The sequence below is a fragment of the Canis lupus genome, chromosome X (assembly GCF_011100685.1).
Source record: "Canis lupus familiaris isolate Mischka breed German Shepherd chromosome X, alternate assembly UU_Cfam_GSD_1.0, whole genome shotgun sequence".
NCBI classification, from domain to species: Eukaryota; Metazoa; Chordata; class Mammalia; order Carnivora; family Canidae; genus Canis; species Canis lupus.
Genome location: NC_049260.1, coordinates 106,601,308 through 106,620,638, shown reverse-complemented (window position 1 = coordinate 106,620,638; position 19,331 = coordinate 106,601,308). Strand labels below are relative to the sequence as shown.

At 41.3% G+C, this 19,331-nt stretch overlaps 1 protein-coding gene across 3 annotated transcripts; it reads right to left on the bottom strand.

The window, feature by feature from the left end:
• Positions 1–4,596: 4,596 nt before the first annotated feature.
• Positions 4,597–19,198, bottom strand: ZNF449 (zinc finger protein 449). 3 transcript variants are annotated; one of them, XM_038588377.1, is made up of 6 exons: positions 19,094–19,114; positions 18,211–18,284; positions 16,526–16,973; positions 14,538–14,742; positions 7,768–7,881; positions 4,597–7,563 (listed from the first exon to the last, which is right to left on the bottom strand). In XM_038588377.1, the coding sequence occupies exons 3-6, from the start codon at positions 16,877–16,879 to the stop codon at positions 6,680–6,682; spliced, it is 1,557 nt and encodes a 518-aa protein (XP_038444305.1). In that variant the 5' UTR covers positions 16,880–16,973; positions 18,211–18,284; positions 19,094–19,114; the 3' UTR covers positions 4,597–6,679. The 3 variants fall into 3 exon arrangements, with proteins under 3 accessions (XP_038444305.1, XP_038444304.1, XP_038444306.1); XM_038588376.1 differs by lacking the exon at positions 18,211–18,284 and having other exon boundaries at positions 19,094–19,198; XM_038588378.1 differs by lacking the exons at positions 18,211–18,284; positions 19,094–19,114 and adding an exon at positions 18,664–18,886.
• Between the last annotated feature and the right edge of the window lie 133 nt (positions 19,199–19,331).

Genomic DNA, 19,331 nt, shown 5'->3' with positions numbered 1-19,331 from the left:
CTCTCCCCTTGTGTACAAGGTATGGTCTTGGTACAATAGCTCAATTAACCGAATGGCTCACTGATGCTTGTAACCTCAGGGGCCTTTAGAGAGGCATAGGGGCATGAGGAAGTTAATACAAGCCCTCTGAGGTGAAAATCAGACTCCAAAGTTTGGAGATTCCATTATCATAATGCAGTGCATTGAGAAGGAGGTCTGAAAGGAACTCGAAGATCACCAAAGTGGATGGAAGGAGTGCCCTGGCTTGACTTCATCACTCTCCAGGAAGGTGTTGTGGACACAACAGATTCATTTAACTTCTTATAGCTCTTTAGCAGCTGGAGTGGTGGAAGGATAAGGTGGAAGTTGCATTCAGAGGAGTGGTTTGGTTTCTCTGTTTCACACTTTTGACTTCTCTAGATGCGTAAAATGTGGGTCAGTTGAGGTAGGAATCAGAACAGGGCCTTCAGTAAACCTGAGAGAAAAGGAATTTTGTTTTGAAAGGGATTATGATGAAGTGAGTAGTTTAAGGGCTGTAAAAAAGTCTGGTATGAGGGACAGAGTATTATTCATTCTAGACATTCTTCTCTGGCACACAGCCCTTCAAACGCAGGCCATGTTGAGGTGCCTGGAGGGCTCAGTTGGTTGAACGTCTGGCTCTTGATTTCGACTCAGGTCTTGATCTCATCCTCCCATCGGGGCTCAGAGTCTGCTTGTCCCTCTCTCTGCTCCTCCACCCCCCACCAACCAATCTCTCTCTCTCTCTCTCTCTCTCTCAAATAAATAAATAAATAAATAAATAAATAAATAAATAAAATCTTTTTAAAAAGTTATTTTTAAAAAATGTGGGCTATGTTGAAAGATGAAGAGGTACTAGGAGTGTCCAGGAGAGGGAGGGCTGTGGATGGAATCCACTATTGCTCTGTCTAAGGGAAATTCCGGGTGTAATGCTGAATTGCATAAAATCAACATGGACTACTCATATTTTTTAGTTCGAACAAAAATCTAGAGGGATTCTTTAGTGACTCAGTAGTTTATGTATCTTTCTAATGTAAACTGGTTCTCTAATAGATGAATCAGGTTTCCAGGTAATCCTTGGAGATAAAATTTCGATTTTACATATCAGTGTTTCCTGTATATTGGGGATTGTGATGAGTTTCATTCATTGAGAGGAAAGAGAAATCATATTTTAATATCTTTGGATCCTCAGGTCAAGCTAGATGGAAAAGGCTAGATAGAGACTAACTTATCCATCATTATGGCGAGAAAAGAGTCCACCACCACCCTTCAATCTCAATAGTTAAAATTCCAGAACTGGGGAACTGAGTACATTGATTATTAATGTTACAGAGAGACAAGGAGATGAGCTGTCTTCCCATCCATTGCATATCTGTTACAGAAGACTAGAAAAGAAGCACAGGCTGCTCAGGGCTTATGTGTGAGCTTTGGTGATTTATGAGATTATCCAGCCCATATCCGTAGGCTAGAAGTGACAGGAGATTTTAGGAAGAAAGCTCCTGCAACTTTCTGGAGGCGGCCACCACTGCTTCTCTTCCAAATGTCATGTGATGGCAAGTGCAAGAGGGCCAAGTGCAATGTCTCCCCTCCCTGACCTGCTGGTGAGCTGCCCAGGGCTGATTCACCTACATGTTTCCTTATTGCCTGGATTCTCACCTCAAGGCACCCAGTGCAGGTTCTTTCTACTTTCGGGGGGACAGACCACTACAGAATCCAGGGGACAGCTCTGTCAGCTTGGAGTGGAGAGGCTGGGTCTCTCCTAGGTCCTTTGGCCTCCTGTTTTTACTGCCACCTTTGATAGATGGACAGCTGTTAACTATTGCTATATAACACCCAGAGTGGATTCCCAAAAAATCCTCTTACCAAGAGAACAGGGAGTACAAAATGCTGGGAGGCAGAATGGGTAGCAACCCAATCTCTTCTGTCACTGCCCCTTCGCAAGCACCAAGGACACCCCTGAAGACATCGAAGTAATTGAGAGGCCCAAGACACTATTCTAAGTGTGTACCTTACATCTAGAATCCTTATTTTCTAGGGCTTTAGAATACTTAACAAATCTTATCACCTATAACTCTTGGGAAAAAAAAAACCTTAATGAGGGCACCTGGGTGGCTCAGTCAGTTAAGGCATCTGACTCTTGGTTTCAGCTCAGGTCATGATCTCAGGGTCATGGGATGGAGCCCCCACATATAGCTCCACACTCAGCGGAGAATCTGCTTCTCCTCTCCCTCTGCCCTTCCTACCCCTTGCATGCATGCACAATCTCTCTCAAATAAGTATTTTTTTAAATAACCTAAATGAACTTTATTTTTCCCCTAAATGAACTTTATTTATTTTATTTTATTTTATTTTATTTTATTTTATTTTATTTTATTTTACTTATTTTTTGCCTTGCCTTTCTTTGGTATATTTTTTTGTTGGAGTTTGATTTGCAACATATAGTATAATACCCAGTGCTCATCCCATCAAGTGCCCACCTCAGTACCTGTCACCCACTCACCCCCACCCTCCACCCACCTCCCATTCCACCACCCCTTGTTCGTTTCCCAGAGTTAGGAGTTTCTCATGTTCTGTCACCCTGTCTAATATCTCCCACTCATTTTCTCTCCTTTCCCCTTTAATCCCCTTCACTATTTTTTATATTCCCCGAATAAATGAGACCATATAATGTTTGTCCATCTCTGATTGACTTCACTCAGCATAATACCCTCCAGTTCCATCCACGTCGAAGCAAGTGGTGGGTATTTGTCATTTCTAATGGCTAATATTCCATTGTATAGATAGACCACATCTTCTTTAGCCATTCATCTTTCAACGGACACCGAGGCTCCTTCTATAGTTTGGCTATTGTGGACATTGCTTCTCTAAACATCGGGGTGCAGGTGTCTCAGTCTTTCACTGCATCTGTATCTTTGGGGTAAATCTCCAGCAGCGCAATTGCTGGGTCATAGGGCAGTTCTATCTTTAACTCTTTGAGGAACCTCCACACAGTTTTCCAGAATGGCTATGCCCAGTTCACATTCCCACCAACAGTGCAAGAGGGTTCCCCTTTCTCCACATCCTCTCCAACATTTGTTATTTCCTGTCTTGTTAATTTTCACCATTCTTGCTGGTGTGAAGTGGTATCTCATTGTGGTGTTGATTTGTATTTCCTTGATGGCAAGTGATGCGGAGCACCCTAAATGAACTTTGAAAGCAGAAATAGAATGAAGCTATTTTCTAATCACATTGTGGCAAAATGAAAAGTAAAAAGAAAATGGCAATATCATATTGCTTTGGATCAAAGAGGAATTATAACAAAAACTGCAAAACAAGTAATTTTGAAATCATCAGTAATAACACTGTGGTAGTTAATTTAATGTGCCAATTGACTGCACTAGGAGATGCCCAGATAGCTGGTAAAACATTATTCCTGGGCTTGTCAGAAGGGTGTTAAAAAAGATCACTAGCATTTGACTCAGTGACTAAGCAAAGCAATCTGCTCTCACCAGGTGGAGTGGGCAGCATCCAATCTTGAGGGCCTGAATAGAACAAAAAGGTGGAAGAGCAAACTCCCTTGCTCTCTTCTTGAGCTAGGATGTCCATCCTTTCCTGATCTTGAACATTAAAGCTCCTGGTTCTCTGATTTTAAGACTCTGGGACTTATACATGCAACCCCCCTACCTCAATTCTCAAGTCTTCCACATTGAACTGGGAGTTATGCCATCAGGCTTGAGTTCTGTGTTCCAACTAGAACTGAATTATATACCACCAGCTATCCTGGCTCTCCAGCTAGCAGACAGCAGGTTATGCTACTTATCTTCGCAACTGTATGAGCCACTTCCTGTAATCATTCTCTCTCTCTCTCTCTCTCTCTCTCTCTACACACACACACACACACACACACACACCATTAGTTCTGTTTCTCCAGAAAAGCCTAATAGAGACATTATATATACAACTATAGAAGGTGACTAAAACCATATTTAGAGGAAAATCCATAACTTAAATGCTTTTTATCATTAAAAAGCAGAGAATGAAGAGGCAATATCCTGAATATTTATTGAAAGTTTACACTGTGTAAGGCCGGAACAACACATTTCATTTAACCTTCACAGCACTTACGAGGTGGATGCTGGGGCTTTGCCCTTCATAAGTGCTTTAGGAGGTAGGTACTGTATTTTGCCATTACCTTTTGGAAACATTCAGAAATATAACTAGGCACATCCACTAGGATCCACTAGGGACATCCACCAGTATATGTTTCCAAGAACTATTTCACATATTTCTTGATTCAATGCCACAAATATTTCTTAGTGCCTGCTATATACAGGATACCAGAACAAAGAAATGGATAATATCCTGCAAAATTCAGTTGTACATTTATGCTATAGATGAGAGGGAGGATGTGGCTCATATTATGATGGCAACTGAGCCTGCCAGCTAAAACTGACTGTATTAAATTATCAAAATGATGAATAAATCCAGTACCATGGGTGCAGAGAGTAAAGTGATTGCAACTTTGGGTGGGAGCAGGAGTCAATTGTGGTGCTTGTTGCCACAGCTCAAAGAAGTGGTTCTGAGTTGTGCAAACCATTATTAATGTGACTGAAGCAGGAAGAACATACACATTTCCACTTTATTAAAATATTGCATAGATACAGAGCAGTTGGGCACATTCATTCTAAGGCACTGTCCTGGTTTATATGCAAGTCCACAAGAGAGAAAAGAGAAGCCATTACATTCTGTATTGTTCATCTCTACATTCAGACTCCTCCCATGTTACATGTTTATTGCTACTGGGATCTCAACTTTAACCCCACACTTATAGCAGCATCATACAGGGACCCGGATGACGAGAATTAAGGACACACCCTGGCTCTAGCACTTGATATGATTTGGCACTAATTCCAAACTCTCTTGCATGGTTCTCCATGTGTTTCCCAACTCTTGTTTAACTAACAATATTATAAACTCCTTATGAACCTGACTCATGGATTAATGTCTTTACTGATTTCCATTAAGCCTAGAACAGGACAAGGTGGGCACATAGTTGCCCTCGAAATATTTATATTCAACATCACTTACAAGAACTTCAATGGAATAGAAAATATATATATTATATAATATATATATATATATATATATATATATATATATATATATATATAATCTTCCTAATTCTAGTTTGGGGAAAGAATGACTGGTATCTTCATAAAGGGAAAATGCTTGAATGTCCTACCTCTTGTATTTTATAACAAGGAACTAGGCTGAATGAATATTTTCAGGTGTTAACAGTTATAACTGACAGAGTTCTTCCCTTGCTATGGGACTTTGAGTCATGACCACGATTACATGAGAATGTTTATATAAGTAGCAATAAGTGTGTGTGATTATAAGTAAAATTCAAAGAGGCTGAGAATCACCGAGTGACATATAAATTATCTCAATTAGTGATGCTCATCTCCACAGATTGATGTGTCTGTGTATTAAATAAAAAAGGTATATATGTAGAAAATTTTTCATAACACCCTTGAAACAACTGGAGATAACTAGGCTTGGGAGCAAGAAGATTATATTGATAGCTATAGATACATTTGTTAAAGATAAGGTATTCCAAGGAATATTTGCAGAATACCACTTCCGTGGGTTATTAGTGAGTGTACATGAGAAAGGGTTCTGGGGTCAACTAGGTAGGCAAAACATTGAGCCAAAAGAGGTGCTTTTTTTCCACCTTTACTGGAGGGTCTCTCAGAGATTCTTACATGCTGATGTGCACTCTGAATCTAGAAAGTGAAGACAGCAAGGATTCCCTAAGTCATTTGTAAAATTTCTTGTAGAACTAAGGGCTCTACAACACATAGTTAGGGGGACACTGAAGTAAAGAATGGGGAAAGTCTTAAAAGCACTGAGAGACACAGGGATGAAAACCAAAGGAGAGTAAAAAGCAACAGATGCTGGTTCCTCAGTCAATCTAAATTAAATCTGATTCTACTTGTATGACATCAACTGTCAAATGGATTCTTCCACAAAGAGCTTACTTGTTCTGTGAACAAAATAAATCATCAAATTAGTACTCAGATCTAAGCAGCATCAGCCTAGACCACCAACTACACAGACTAACAAACTCCATACAATTCATTAGTAAAGGTTAAAATCTTAATTTCCTTAAACATAAAAAACTTTCAGTGGAAATAACCCAGTTCTTACCAGGCAAATGTGTTCCTGACACATTTTTATTATTTGACAAAATACACTGTCTCCTTCCTTGCTACGTAGGACACAAAGCTTTGAACTAATATAATCACTTTTAATAATGACAGCAGAATAATTACAGTGCTGCTATAGTGGATATGTTGATAGACATGATTATTCATCATATTAACCCTACCCTGAAAAGGATTGTCATCAATGATATGCTTTATATCTATGATAGGTTTGGCCTGGGACACAAAACATTTCACTGTAATGAGAAAAATATCAGAGACAGGAAAAGATCAAATCTGAGAACATTGCAAGAGTAGACAGACACTCTAGAATTCATATACTTTGGAAGATAGGGTTTTAAAATCGTTTTTAAAACCTGTTCTCATAAGTTCAAATGAAAAGATTCTGCGAAGACAAACAGGCTGCTGTAGGTTAAGATTTTTTGTTTTTTTAGTTAGCATCAATTTCTGCAGAAGCCTGTTTCCTTGGATAATCCTTAAAGAAGTCCTCTAAAGTGAGTGACTTGGTGCATAATAAGGCCTGCCCTCTGCCTGAAGCTTTTAGAACAATGACTGCACTTGTATGGCTTTTCCCCTGTATGAATTCTTAAATGAATAACAAGGCTTGGTCTCTGTCTAAAGCTTTTCCCACAATAATTGCATTTAAAAGGTCTCTCTTCTGTGTGAGTTCTCTGATGTAAAGTCAGAGCTGTCAGTCTACTAAAACTTTTACCACAACTGTGACATCGGTGAGGTTTTTCCCCAGAATGAGTTTTCAGATGTCTTTTGAGACTTGATCCATGACAAAAGCTTTTCCCACACTCAAGGCATTTGTAAGTCTCTTCTTCAGAATGGGTTCTCTGGTGCCCTATGAGGTGTGAGCGCCGAGTGAATCGCTTCTTACACACAGTGCATTCATAGGGCCTCTCCCCTGTGTGCAGCCGTTGGTGTCTATAAAGGTCTGAACTACGAAGGAATCTTTTTCCACACTCGGGACACTTATGAGGTTCCTCCCCTGAATGAATTCTCTGGTGCCCTGTAAGTTGTGACTTCCGAGCGAAACATTTTCCACACTGAGGGCATCGGTGAGGTTTTTCTCCTGGACTCTTTTTCTTCTGGGGCCTGGGGTTGAGAGGTTCTTCCACGTTGGGATTCTCAGGCTTCTCTCCAGCAGGGGGGTTCTGGGGATCTATCAGTTTTGTTAAATCTGCCTGCAAATCCTCTGGGGGGCTCTCCCATTGATTTTCTAACTGTACATAGTCCTTTTGCAAAATGGGACCGTGGAGAGCATTCCCCTCTAGAGTGACAATGAATGGATACATGTTCTCCAGTTTTTTCTGTTTTGAAGTATCTTCTTCGTTTTCTATCCCAATCTCAAAACCTGAGGGAAGAAACAGAAATGGCTGCTATCACTGTGTCCCACATTAAAAAAAAAAAAAAGAAAAAACCATGAGCTAAAGTGAAGAGTTGTATTTAGGCACCAGTAGGAATACAGAAATTCCCAAGGAGAATCCCAAACTCTTTATCCTGATCAGGTTGAATTTTTCTTTTCTTTTCTCTGTGGTATCAGTAAACAATTACTTACCAATCTTGGAATCAAGTAACTGCTTCATTTCTTTGGAATCTTGTAGTTCCTTCACCCACACCTCTTCCCGAGGCTCCAATGGAAAGCTCACGTCAAGCTTTGGTATTGGATATCCTAGCCACAAGAAAGATGAGAAGAATAGATGACATCATCAAGGTTTTTCCCTGATGATATATTGGACATGTGGCTGCCTAATATCTACTTCCTCCCTAATCAGAACTACTCCACCCGGACCTCTTACGAGAGTCTATTTTTTAAAGATAAGAATAAAACATGAAATTCAAGGATACTCTCCTTGAATCTATGGAAGGAGAGTGAATCTATTCTGTGTTGAAATCAATGCACTAGGGGCACCTGGGTGGCTGAGTGACTGAGCCTCTCCCTTCTGCTCAGGTCATGATCTTGGGGTCCTGGGACTGAGTCCCACATCAGACTCCCCTCAGGGAGCCTGCTTCTGCCTCTGCCTATGTCTCTGCCTCTCTCTCTGTGTCTCTCATGAATAAGTAAATAAAATCTTAAAAAAAAGAAATCAATGCACTAAATGATCTCTGTATCTATTTCAATGTTTGATTATTCAGGTTAGAGCCAAAATAGGAAGTAAATCTTCATAAAGTTTTGGCATATTAACTGAGAAATGCTGCTACTGAGCACCAAATGAAGAGAGAGCTAAAAGCATGGGTTATGAAACTGTATACTAGAATAATTTCCATTGAGATTTTCACATTAAAATGGAAAATGATGAAATTGGCAACAAGCAAAAGCAGTGTTTGTTTCAAGCCAAATCTAGAAGTGGACTCTCTTGAAATTAACCCAAACTCTCAAAGTGTTTCTCATTGTCAATCTAAGAACAACCAGGACAACGGGGTGCACAGGGGGCTCAGCTGGTCAAGCACTCGACTCTTGATTTCAGCTCAGGTCATGACCTCAGGTGTGAGATCGAGCCCCACATTGCACTCTGCACTGAGTGTGGAGCTTGGTTAAGATTCTTTCTCTCCCTCTCTAAAAAACAAAGAACAACTAGACAAGATTCTTCACTACTATCCCCTGTGTCCTACCATCCCTCTCTCCACTGAGAGCTGGTGTGGCATGCATTCTCTTTCCACGACCCCTCCTAGCTTTCCTCAGCTCTAGCAAAGTATAGTGGTCTTCAGTAAAGTGTGGGATGGAAATTGCTGATTTTAAATCTAAATGTAGGATGCTATTTAAAGGGTCACATTATTTTCTTAAATATTAGCCTTACTAAAATAATATTAGCAATATTAGCAAGACATAAAGAGAGAGAGAGAGAGAGAGAGAGAGGAAGGAAAAAAAAGGAAAGAAATGAAAGAAAGGAAAGAAGAAAGAAAGAAAGAAAGAAAGAAAGAAAGAAAGAAAGAAAGAAAGAAGAAGAAGAAGAAGAAAGAAAGAAAGAAAGAAAGAAAGAAAGAAAGAAAGAAAGAAAGAAAGAAAGAAAGAAAGAAAAGGTATCTAGGAGTGCCTGAGTAGCTCAGTTGGTTAAAGTTCTGCCTTTGACTCAGGTTATGATCCTAGGGTTTGGGGATCGAGCCCCAGACCGAGCTCTCTGCTCAGTCAGCAAGGAAATCTGCTTCTCCTTCTCCCTCTACCCCTGCTTGTGCTTTCCTTCCCTCACTCTCTCTCAAATAAATAAAATCTTTAAAAAAAAAGGAAGTGAAAAGACAAACCACAGAACATGAAAGTATTTTTACAAGTCATATATCTAGTAACAAATTTTTATCTAGAATATACCAAGATCATCCACAACTCAATAATAGTAATACATATAATCCAATTTTAAAATAGGAAAAAACCTAAATAGGCATTTCTCCATATCATTGTATGAAGATATACAAATGACCAATAAGCCAATGAAAAGATTGGCTTATTGACTAAATAAAGACTAACACCATTAGTCTTTAAAGAAATGTAAATGAAAACTTCCATTAGATACCACTTAACACCCACTAAGAATAAAAATATCAGATTCTTCTCAAGTGTACATGAGACAGTCTATGGGATACAGACCATATGTTAGGCCACAAGTTAGTTCCAATATATTTAAAAACATATATATCATTCAAAGTACTTATTCCAACCATGGTGGGATGAAGTTAGAAACAAGAGAAGGAAAACTGGAAAACTGACAAATTTGTGAAAATTGAATAAAACCTCTTAAATAACCAATGGATGGCAAGAACAAATCACAAAGAAAGTTACAAAATACTTAGATATAAACAAAAATGAAAACACAACACCAAAACTTAGAGATACAATGAATGCAGTGCTAAGTAGATAATTTATAGCTATAAGCACTTCCATTAGTAAACAAAAATAATCCCAAAACAATAACAAAACTTTACAATTTAATAAATGAGAAAAGAAGAAAAACTAAACCCAAAGCTAGTAGAAGGGAGGAAACAAAAAAGAATAGGCAGAGATAAACAAAATAAAGACTAGAAAGATAATAGGGAAAAATCAGTGAAACCAAAAATTGTTTTTTTTTAATTAATCAACTTGACAAACCTTTAAATAGATGAACTAAGAAAAAGAGAAAGAAGGCTCAAATTGTTAAAATTAAAGAGGACAAATAAGATGAAAATCGAGAGGGAGGCAAACCATAAGAGACATTGAACTCTAAGAAACAGAGTGTTGGTGGAGGGGAGCAGGGGAGGGGGTAGGGACAACTTGGTGACATATGAAGGAGGGCACATGATGAAATGAGCACCGAGTGTTATTTACAACTGATGAATCATTAAAATCTACTTCTGAAACTAATAATACAGTATATGTTATTATCTGCATTGAATTTAAATAAAGATTTTAAAAAATTAAAGTGGTGATATTATCAATGCGTCTACATAGATAAAATAATTTTAAAAGTACTATGAACAATTGTACACAAACAAATTGGATAACCTAGATGAAAGAGATAAATTTCCAGAAACATAAAACTTACCAAGACTAAAACATAAAGAAATAGAAAAACCTGAATAGCCCTCTAACCAGTAAGGAGATTGAAGCAGCAATCAAAAATCTCCTGACAAAGAAAAGCCTGATGGCTTCACTGGTAGATTCTATCAAACATATAAAGAAGAACTAATACAAATCATTCTCAAACTTTTCCAAAAAAAAAAAAAATGAAGGGAAGGAGACACTTCCTAACTCATTCTCTGAGGCCAACATTACCCTGATACCAAAGCCAGAAAAGACATTATAAGAAAAACTACATACCAATTCCCTTATGAACACTGATAGAAAAATAAACTTGAACAAGATATTGGCAAATTGAATTCAGCAGCATATTAAATGGATAATACACCATGATCATGTGATATTTTTTTAATTTATTTTTTATTGGTGTTCAATTTACCAACATACAGAATAACCCCCAGTGCCCGTCACCCATTCACTCCCACCCCTCCGCCCTCCTCCCCTTCTACCACCCCTAGTCATGTGATATATGATCCTGGAATGCAAAGATTTTTCAACATATGAAAATCAGTCAATGTAATATGCCACATTAACAGAATGAGGGAAAAAAAACAGTATAATCTCAAATGATGTGGAAAAAGCAAAATTCAACACATTTTCATGATAAAAGAACACTCAACAAAATAGAACAGAAGGAAATTACCTCCACATAACAAAAGCCATATATGAAAAACTCAGAGGGAACTTCATACTCAACGGTGAAAGACTGAAAGCTTTTCCTCTAAGGTTAGGTAGAAGGCAAGGATGCCTATTTGCCCACTCTATTCAACACAGTACTGGAAGTCCTAGTCAGAGCGATTAGGCAAGAAAAAGAAATAAATGGCATCCAAATTGAAAAGGATGAAGTAAAGTGATCTCTATTAGCAGATTAGATGACCTAATATGTAGAAACCTTGAAGACTCCGCTAACAAACTGATAGAATTCATAAATGAATTCAGCAAAGTACCAGGATGCAAAGTGAACATGCAAAACTTAGTTCCATTTCTATACACTAACAATGAACAATTCTGGAAACTATGAAAACAATTCCACTTACAATAACATTGAAAAAAATAAAATAATTAGGAATTAAATAAGTACGTGAAAGACTTAAAATAAAAATTACAAGACATCGGCAAAAGAAATTAAAGAAGATATAAATATAGGAATACACATCCCATGTTCATGGATTAGAAGACTTGATATTGTTAAGATGTCAATACTACCAAAAGTGATCTACAGATTCAATACAATCTCTGTCAAAACCCCAATGATACTTTTTTCATGAACAGAAAATCCCTGGGGCAACCAGCTGGCTCAGTCAGTTAAGTGTCCAACTCTTAATTTCTGCTCAGGTCATGATCTCAAGGTTGTGAGATCAAGCCCCACATCAGGCTCTGCTCTGGGCATGGAGCCTGCCTATAATTCTCTCTCCTTCTCCCTCTGCCCCCAACACTTGCTTGCTCTCTAAAAAAAATTAATAGAAAAATCCATACCTAAAATTCATATATAATCTCCAGGGTTACCCAAATAGACAAAAAAAAAAAAAAATCTTGGAAAGGAAGAGAAAAGCTAGAGGTCTCACACTTCCTGATTTTAAAACTTACTAAAAAAGGGAACCCTGGGTGGCGCAGCGGTTTGGCGCCTGCCTTTGGCCCAGGGCGCGATCCTGGAGACCCGGGATCGAGTCCCACGTCAGGCTCCCGGTGCATGGAGCCTGCTTCTCCCTCTGCCTGTGTCTCTGCCTCTCTCTCTCTCTCTCTCTGTGTGACTACCATAAATAAATAAAAATTTAAAAAAAAAAATAAATAAATAAAATAAAACTTACTAAAAAGTAACAGTAATCAAAATAGTTCGGTACTGGCATAAAGACAGGTATATATAGACCAATGGCATAGAATACATAGCCCATAAGTAAACTTTCATATATATAGTGAAATGATTGTTAACCATGATACCAAGGTCATTCAATGGAAAAACAATACTCTTTTCAACAAATGGTGCTGGAAAAAGTGGATTATGCATATGCAAATGAATGAAGTTAGAACCTTACATCACAGTGCATGCAAAAATTAACACAGAATGGATCAAAGACCTAAAATTATAAAACTCTCAGAGGAGGGATGTCTGGGTGACTCAGCGGTTTAGCATCTGCCTTCTGCTCAGGGCATGCTCCCAGGTCTGGGATCAAGTCCCACAACACGCTCCTTGCAGGGAGCGTGCTTCTCCCTCTGCCTATGTCTTTGCCTCTCTCTCTCTATGTCTCTCATGAATAAATAAATAAAATCTTAAAAAAAACTCTCAGAGGAAAAGCATCTTGACATTGGATTTGTCAATGATTTCTTGGATGTGACACCTAAAGTATAGGCAACAACAACAAAAAAATGGATACAGAGTACTTCATGAAAAAAATTTAAAATTTATCCATTAAAAGGCAGCTTAAAGAGAGTAAAAAGGCAACCCACAAATGGGAAAATATTTGCCAATCATATATAGAGAACTCTAAAATCCAAAGACAAAAAGCAACATGAATTTTGAAATGTGTAAAGGATGTAAACAGACATTCTCCAAAGATGATATCCAAAAGGCCAATAAGCACATGTTCAATATCCTTAATCATTTGGGAAATGCAAATCCAAACTACTGTGAGATGCCACCTCACGCCTATTAGGAATGCTACTATCACAAAAGAGAAAGTAACAAGTGTTAGTGAATGTGGAGAAACTGGAAAAGTTATACATTGTTGGTGGGCATGTAAAATGGTACAGTTCCTGTGGAAACCAGCGTGGCTGTTCCTCAATTAAAAAAATAGAATTACCATATGATTCAGCAATTCCACCTCTGCTTATATGGCCCAAAAAAAGTAAAAGTGGGGTCTCAAAAAGATATCTGCACCTCTGTGTTCATACAAATATTACTTACAATCACTAAAACATAGAAGCAAACCAAGCATATGTTTAGGTAAAACAGATAAGCCAAATTTGGTAATACATACGTTGGCATATTAGTTAGCCTTTAGTTGGATAGGAATACTGACACACACTACAAATGGAAAAACCTTAAGGACATTCTCCTAAGTGTAATAAGCCAGTCACAAAACAACAAATACTGTATGATTCCATTTACATGAGGTACATAGAGGAGTCCAATTTATAGAGACAGAAAGTTGAATGGTAGTCTCCAGGGGCTAGGGAGATGGAAAGTTCTTGTTTAAATGAGCATGGGGTTTCAGTTTACAAAATGAAAATAGATATGGAAATGGATGGTAGGAATGGTGTCACATTATGAATGTAGTCAATGCCATTGAACTATACAGGTCAAAATGATTAAGATGTTGGGGCACCTGGGGGGCTCAGTCAATGAAGAGTCTGCCTTCAGCTAAGGTCATGATCCTGGAGTCCCAAGATCGAGCCTTGCTTTGGGCTCCCTGCACAGTGAAGAGTCGGCTTCTCCCTCTGCTCCTCCCCTGCTTATGCTCTCTCTCTAATAAATAAATAAATAAAATCTTTTTAAAAATGATTAAATTCTAAACCTCATGTTATGTGTATTTTACAAAAATAAAAAAAATGAAAAGAGGAAAATAGGCTTCCTGAGCAGGGTCATAGCTTAAGGGGTTCTGAATCCCATCTGCTGTCCCGAGCTTTGTTCCTAACTGTTCCCAGAAAGGTATCCCTCCTCCTGCTCTTCACCACAGCACTCCTTTCCATCCAGTGACCAACGTTTCTAACACGACCCCAAACCCAGGATGCTCTGGAGCTCTCAACATACAAACCACAAAAGGGAACTCATACCCTTGCCTTACCAGGGTCCAGGAAGGGCTGGCAATCCTCAGCGGCACCATAGTCCAACTCCTGCAGCCCCGCCTGTGGGATCCAGGCCTCTGCCACTGGGGCTTCTGGGGCAGGTCCCATCACTTGCAGTGAGGGTGACTCCAGGTGGATGTTGGGCGCTACATGTGCCGTTCCCACTGGTGCCAGCTCCTCCAAGAGCATTTCCTGCCTATCGATCTGGGGAAAACGGCAGAACCCATCAATCTCGAGTCTAGACCAGCACTGCCCAGTAGCAACAATGTGAGCCAGCCATGTCATGTTAAGTTTCCAGTACCCATACAGAAAAAGAATAGGTTAAGTCAATCTTAATGACATGCACTATTTCACCCAATATAGCTAAAGCACCACAATTTTAGAGTGTAATCAATATAAATAAGTATTAATGAGATATTTCGCCTACTTCATCGTTCATACTCAGTCTTCTGAATGTGATGACTGTTTTATACTTACAGCACATCTCAATTTGGACTAGCTACATTTCTAGTGCCCAAGAGCCACACTTGGCTGGTGGCTACCACACACCACACTGGGCAGTGCACAATTGGGCTACAGGCAGGTAAAATCTTATATAGCAAGCCAAACCCAGAAGACAGAGAAAGGAAGGGAAAACCATAAAGTCATTCTATCCTGGGAAGGGGAGGCAGGGAAATTGGGAAAACTCTAGATCCGGCAGGCTAACTGCACAGATGCATCAACACGCAATCCTGGGTTCCTAAGGCCCAACTAGAAGCCCTTTCTCCCTTTTGCCAAAGGTTCTGCCCTGTGCCAGGTGCCTCTGAGCAGGAGGCGGTGCGCTGCCACCAAAGGGTGATGTGGCATGATGACAGGCAGCTATCAGAATTCAGCAGGTGAAGAGGCGCCTGGGTGGCTCAGTCTATTAAGCATCTGCCTTCGGCTCAGGTCATGGTCCTGGAGCCCTGGGATTGAGCCCGACGTCACGCTCCCCGCTCAATGGGGAGCCTGCTTCTCTCTCTTCTCCCTGCTCGAGTTCTCTCTCCCTCTCTCTCTCTCAAATAAATAAATAAAATCTTCTAAAAAAAGAAAGAAGTTAGCAGGTGGAGATGGGAGTATGTATCAATCATTCATAGTGCTAAAATGTTTCAAGTCCCTACCAACTTTGTACTTGCCCCTCAAACTTCCATCTAGGTAAAAAGAACCTGTCAAGCACCTCACTCTGTTGTACAGATAAGCACAAAATATTTTTGCATAATTTAGCATGATTTAAATCTCCCAGGAAAGCCCTAGTTTGGAAACCAAACAACCACTCTATCACTTATTGTTCAGATTTACTAACTTGTTGCCATTTGGGAAAATTACAGGACCAGCAGTGCTGGTGGCTGTTGCCTTCACAGTAAGTCTGTGCATAGATGGGGGCATCAACAACCTCATGAGGTTTTCCAGTGTAGTCAAGCCCCAACGTGTGTGTTCATATGCTTATTTGATTATGACAAACTACGTTCACTTTCCTTTATATCCTTTCTAGGCTCCACTTGACTCGGATTGGCAACATTTTCTTATAGGAAGTCAGATAATAAATAATTTACGCTTTGTGGGGCATGTTGGTCTACTGCATACAGTTCTTGTATTAACAACTCTTTACAAAGATAATAAATAAGCATTATTAGATAATGGCTGCATAAAACAGGCCATAAGCTGCATTTGGCCCATGGATCACAGAACCCTTACAGTAATGTTTTTTATTTTGTATATGTAAATTGGTTATATTACACATAAATTTCATTTCAGGATAGAAGAGGCAGTACCAAATATTTGTTATAGAATACGAGTTGGGTTTAATAGTTGAGAATCACTGAGCCATATATGCTAATTACAGCAGAAGAGAAAAATGAAAACCACTTCTAGGAAAGCATGGGGCTCAAAATGAAATGTCTGATCTAGGATCAGATGTCTCTGCTATTTCTCTTTGTCTAATTACCATGATCCCAAACTCTTTTCTCACCTGCTGCTCTGGTATCTCAAGTTCTCTCTGTAAGTCTTCTATCAGTGACACAACTCTTTCTCTATTCTCTGGACAATGTTCCCTCACCCAGGTCTCTATCTCCGTGGGCAGGATGGTTAGGAACTGCTCCAACACTAGCAGCTCCAATATTTGCTCCTTAGAACGCATCTTTGGCTTCAGCCATTGACAACAAAGCTCCCAGAGTTTGTTGAAAGCTTCATGAGGCCCGGCTGCTTCTTTGTACTGGAACTGCCTGAAGCGCTGGCGGAAGACTTCACAGTCAGCATCATAGTCTTGAAACACGGAGCCCTGATTCAAGGAGGCCTGGATTGCACAACCCAGGGCCACAGCCATCGCCCTGTTCTGGCGGTGTGCAATTTCTCTGGGGCTAGAAGTCTCAGATTCCAATAGGTTTCTTTGTGCAGGCGTCAAGGGGAGCTACCCACAGCTAAGGACAGGGCAAAGCAAGAAAGAAGGAACAGCAGTTGTTACCAGAGGATATACTTACTTCCCCTAACTTGCTTACTTTCCACCAAGCCCTAAAGCAGCAGAACTTAATCTTCTTTGGTGATTTTGAGAATTTAATGAAGGCCATGGAATCACTTCCTAGAAAAATACACATACACACCTAAATCCGCATCTATTTTCCAAAAATTTACAAAATGTTCTAGACCAAATATGGACCCTCTAAAATTCTGCTACACAATATGGTAGCAAGAAGTCCCATGTGGCAGTTTCAGTTTAAATTCATTGCAATTACACATTCAGTTTCTCATTCAAATCTATGGAGCACATTTCAAGTGCTGCATAGATTTCATTGTAGACAGTTCTACTGGACAGTTTGGCTCCAGAATTCCATTGATCCACAGATGTGCTGGCCTATAACCCCAGCCCCAGTCTAATACAAGCTGTCTTGTGTTTCTGAATATACACAGGCCACAAAAGAAATGGGGGAAGGAGCACTGGCTAACAACCCTAAAAGTCCAAGTGGCTCTGAGTGACCCTCGGTCACCTTCAGATGCAGATATATTAGCTGCAGCCATGCCTCCAAAGGCTGCAAATCCACAAGCCTTCATTCCTCTCTACTCAAGGGGTGTGTACTTCAGCCAGCATCAGCCTGAACCTCCTCCTGGTAGGGCACGCGGGGCTTCCTCTGGAGAAAAATACACCACAACAGCGTGGGCTACCGGCCATCTTTTCTGGGTGAAGAATGAAGGACACTTCATGTTCCTCCTGCTGTGTCCAGGTACTGCTCTAAGCCTCCTGCATAGGTCAGGTCCCATAGCCGTCACCCAAATCTAGGAGGTGGGGGCTAGTATTATGCCCTGAGTACAGAGGAGGGGACTGAGATTTGTGGCTCAGAAGCACTGAATAACTTGTCCCAGGTCACACAGTATATGCCAGAGGGTTATGGTGACGAGGCTAAAATGAACAGATCTCTGCAACGGTCATGTCTAAAACTATCAAAATGTTCTTAGTGCAATCTCTGAGGTCACAGATGAGGTCAAATGCAGATCTCAATACCACTACTCACCCTATGCTATGGATCCTCTCTCTACATATTTGCCCAGATGCCTCATGTACCTGTACTCTTCCCTGCAGTAGCACAAGAAATACTCATGATCTTCCTACTTAGTCATCCCAAATGTACATTGTGACCCTATATACTTTAACTCCATGCTAACCTGTACTTTAGCAGCAGATCCATCCACATGTGATAACCTGCTGGCTTTGTGACCCTGACATCCAGTGCTTCTGTCTGTAACAGGGAAATAATCATAGAATTGATTTCATAAAGCTTTCCTGTAGTAGTAGATTCAACTGCATGGAAGTGAACTGCAGCTGCGTGGCCTGGCACAGGAGAACCGCTCAAGCCAATTTATTGCTCCCAAAGACTCATTCCTAGAAAGCTTCCCCCGTCCCCCCTACCCCCAGGCACTGAACCCTCCCCGCTGGAAGGCATCCAGGAAGCGGGCTGCCTTGGGCTGTGGACCCGCCCTGACTGTGCTGGGCCTCAGAGCTGGCAGCCCTCCACACACGGGCCCCAACCCTCCAGCACGTCCACTAGGGCCCTGATTGTCCCGCGGTCCCTCCATCCGCCCTCCCGCAGAGCAACCTCACTGCACCCCTGCGCTCACAGCTTCTCTCCAAAGCCGCCTGAGCGAGCCCGCGCTCTCACGGCCCACGGATAACCAGGGTGCATGCAAAGCGGGCACTTGCAGAAAGGCTAGGGCGACACGTCGCGGGAACTTCTAAAAGCCGGTTACAAATCGGCTGCCTGGGGTGTGGGTGCGGCCCCAGCGCACTCCCCACCAGGATGTCCCAGCGTCCTGACGGGCGCTCAGGACCCCGGACAACCGCGGGAAGGCCCGACCGGGTCGCAGGGAGCAGCGGCGGCGACCCGGGCCGGACAGGGGCCCGCCGCGTGTCCTTCGTCCACGCGCCCGCCGCCAGGTCAGGGCTGGTGGCGGCCAGTTGGCGTAGCCCTAGCGGGATGGGAGCCCCGCCGCCCGCGCCCGCGCCCGCGCCCCAGGGACGGCCACGCCCTCTGGCCGCTCAGGGACTCACCGCCTCGGCGCCCACGGCTCTCCCAGGCTCCCCGGGGCAGCTGCGCAGAACGCAGGCGCGCGCCCGCCCTGTAGACTACATTTCCCGGCAGGCCCAGAAACTCCCGTCCCGCTGTCTGGGCCGCAGAGCATGCTGACGTGGGAGTGGCCGCCACTTCCTTGGCCTCCTAGGGGCCTCCTGCCACTTTGGAAGCTTTCCCTTTTCCGGTCAGAAGCGCTTCCAAAGCCCAGGGGCTTGG